At 37.6% G+C, this 1,210-nt stretch overlaps 1 protein-coding gene across 1 annotated transcript; it reads left to right on the forward strand.

Annotated features, from left to right (window-relative positions):
• Positions 1-211: 211 nt before the first annotated feature.
• On the forward strand, positions 212-856 carry LOC107578779 (ATP-dependent DNA helicase Q4-like; the record flags this gene model as incomplete). The annotated part of the gene is made up of 2 exons (XM_016264697.1): positions 212-349; positions 517-856. Coding segments are annotated over 2 exons (462 nt in total), but the record flags the coding sequence as incomplete, so codon positions are not given.
• Between the last annotated feature and the right edge of the window lie 354 nt (positions 857-1,210).

Here is a 1,210-nt window from a genome sequence, read left to right on the forward strand (position 1 = left end):
AAAAAAAAAAAATTCGGTTTTATTTTGTACTTCAACTTTCAATTATTTTATTTCTGTTTTAATTTACATTTAAGTTTTTCATCTAATATTTATTTTGTAATTTTAGCTTTATTTCAATTAACAAAATGAATTTTAATAGTTTGTTAATTGTAGCTGTCAATTACACTGCAGCAGTTGTTATTTGTTTCTATTATTTGTATATTGCATTTAGGGTGCAGACCTGCATGAGCTGCGCAGGCACATCTACGCAGACACAGTGGATTTTTATACAGTGAAGAAACTGGTGCAGAAGGTTTTTCCTCCGTGTAAATGCAGACAGATTCAGCAGAAGCAGCAGGATTTTGCACAGGTAACACTTGAGTAATTACAAATGTGTTTTTTTTTTATTGTATTTTCATATGTACTTTTTATTTTGTGTTTCTTTTAATGTATTTTATTCATGTATTTATTAGTTTTATTTCTGTGTTTATTTTTATTTATTGAGTTGCATTGAAGTCTGAATGTCATACCCTGTAGGCTGCAGAAGTATCCGACAGTGAGTTACTGGAGATGGAGGTTTGTGAAGACACTGATCCACACCAGCAGCAGCTGTCCGAGACAGTGACTCCCACAGACCAACAACCACCGCACACACACACTCCACATGAGCACAACAAACCAACTCCGACGACAGAGGAGAGCGACGGCGGTGTGAAACTGAGTGACGTGCGAGTACAGCGTGCGTGTCACACACATGAGAGAGCCATTCCCATGCAGGAGACCGTGGAGACCCTCGACATCACAGAAGAGAGTGAGACTTGGATAAACATGAGAGAAAGTGCTGTAATACAGAAGTTCTGAGAGTAAAGGGATAGATCAACCAAACATAATTTACTCACTCTCCTGAGACATACATGTTTTTTTGGGGGGATGTGCATCTAGGAATTAATGAATAGAACATTTATCCACCTTGCAGATTATTGCAAAATCAAGAATACCAGAATTGGCACAAAAAATATGTGGATGAAAACCCAAACCATCAAATTGTTTATTCTTTTATGGTGCTTTTTTATGCTTTATTTGGAGTCCATTGTAATTGTGTGGACAAGAGCAGGTTAATTTTCCATTTTGAATGAAATGAGGGTGATTCAATGATGACAGTATAGATCAGGGGTGGCGAACGTCAGTCCTGGAGAGCCGCAGGCCTGCAGAGTTTTGCTTCAACCCTAAT

Source organism: Sinocyclocheilus grahami, unplaced genomic scaffold (genome assembly GCF_001515645.1).
Source record: "Sinocyclocheilus grahami isolate Dianchi unplaced genomic scaffold, SAMN03320097.WGS_v1.1 scaffold11926.1, whole genome shotgun sequence".
In the NCBI taxonomy this organism is placed as follows: Eukaryota; Metazoa; Chordata; class Actinopteri; order Cypriniformes; family Cyprinidae; genus Sinocyclocheilus; species Sinocyclocheilus grahami.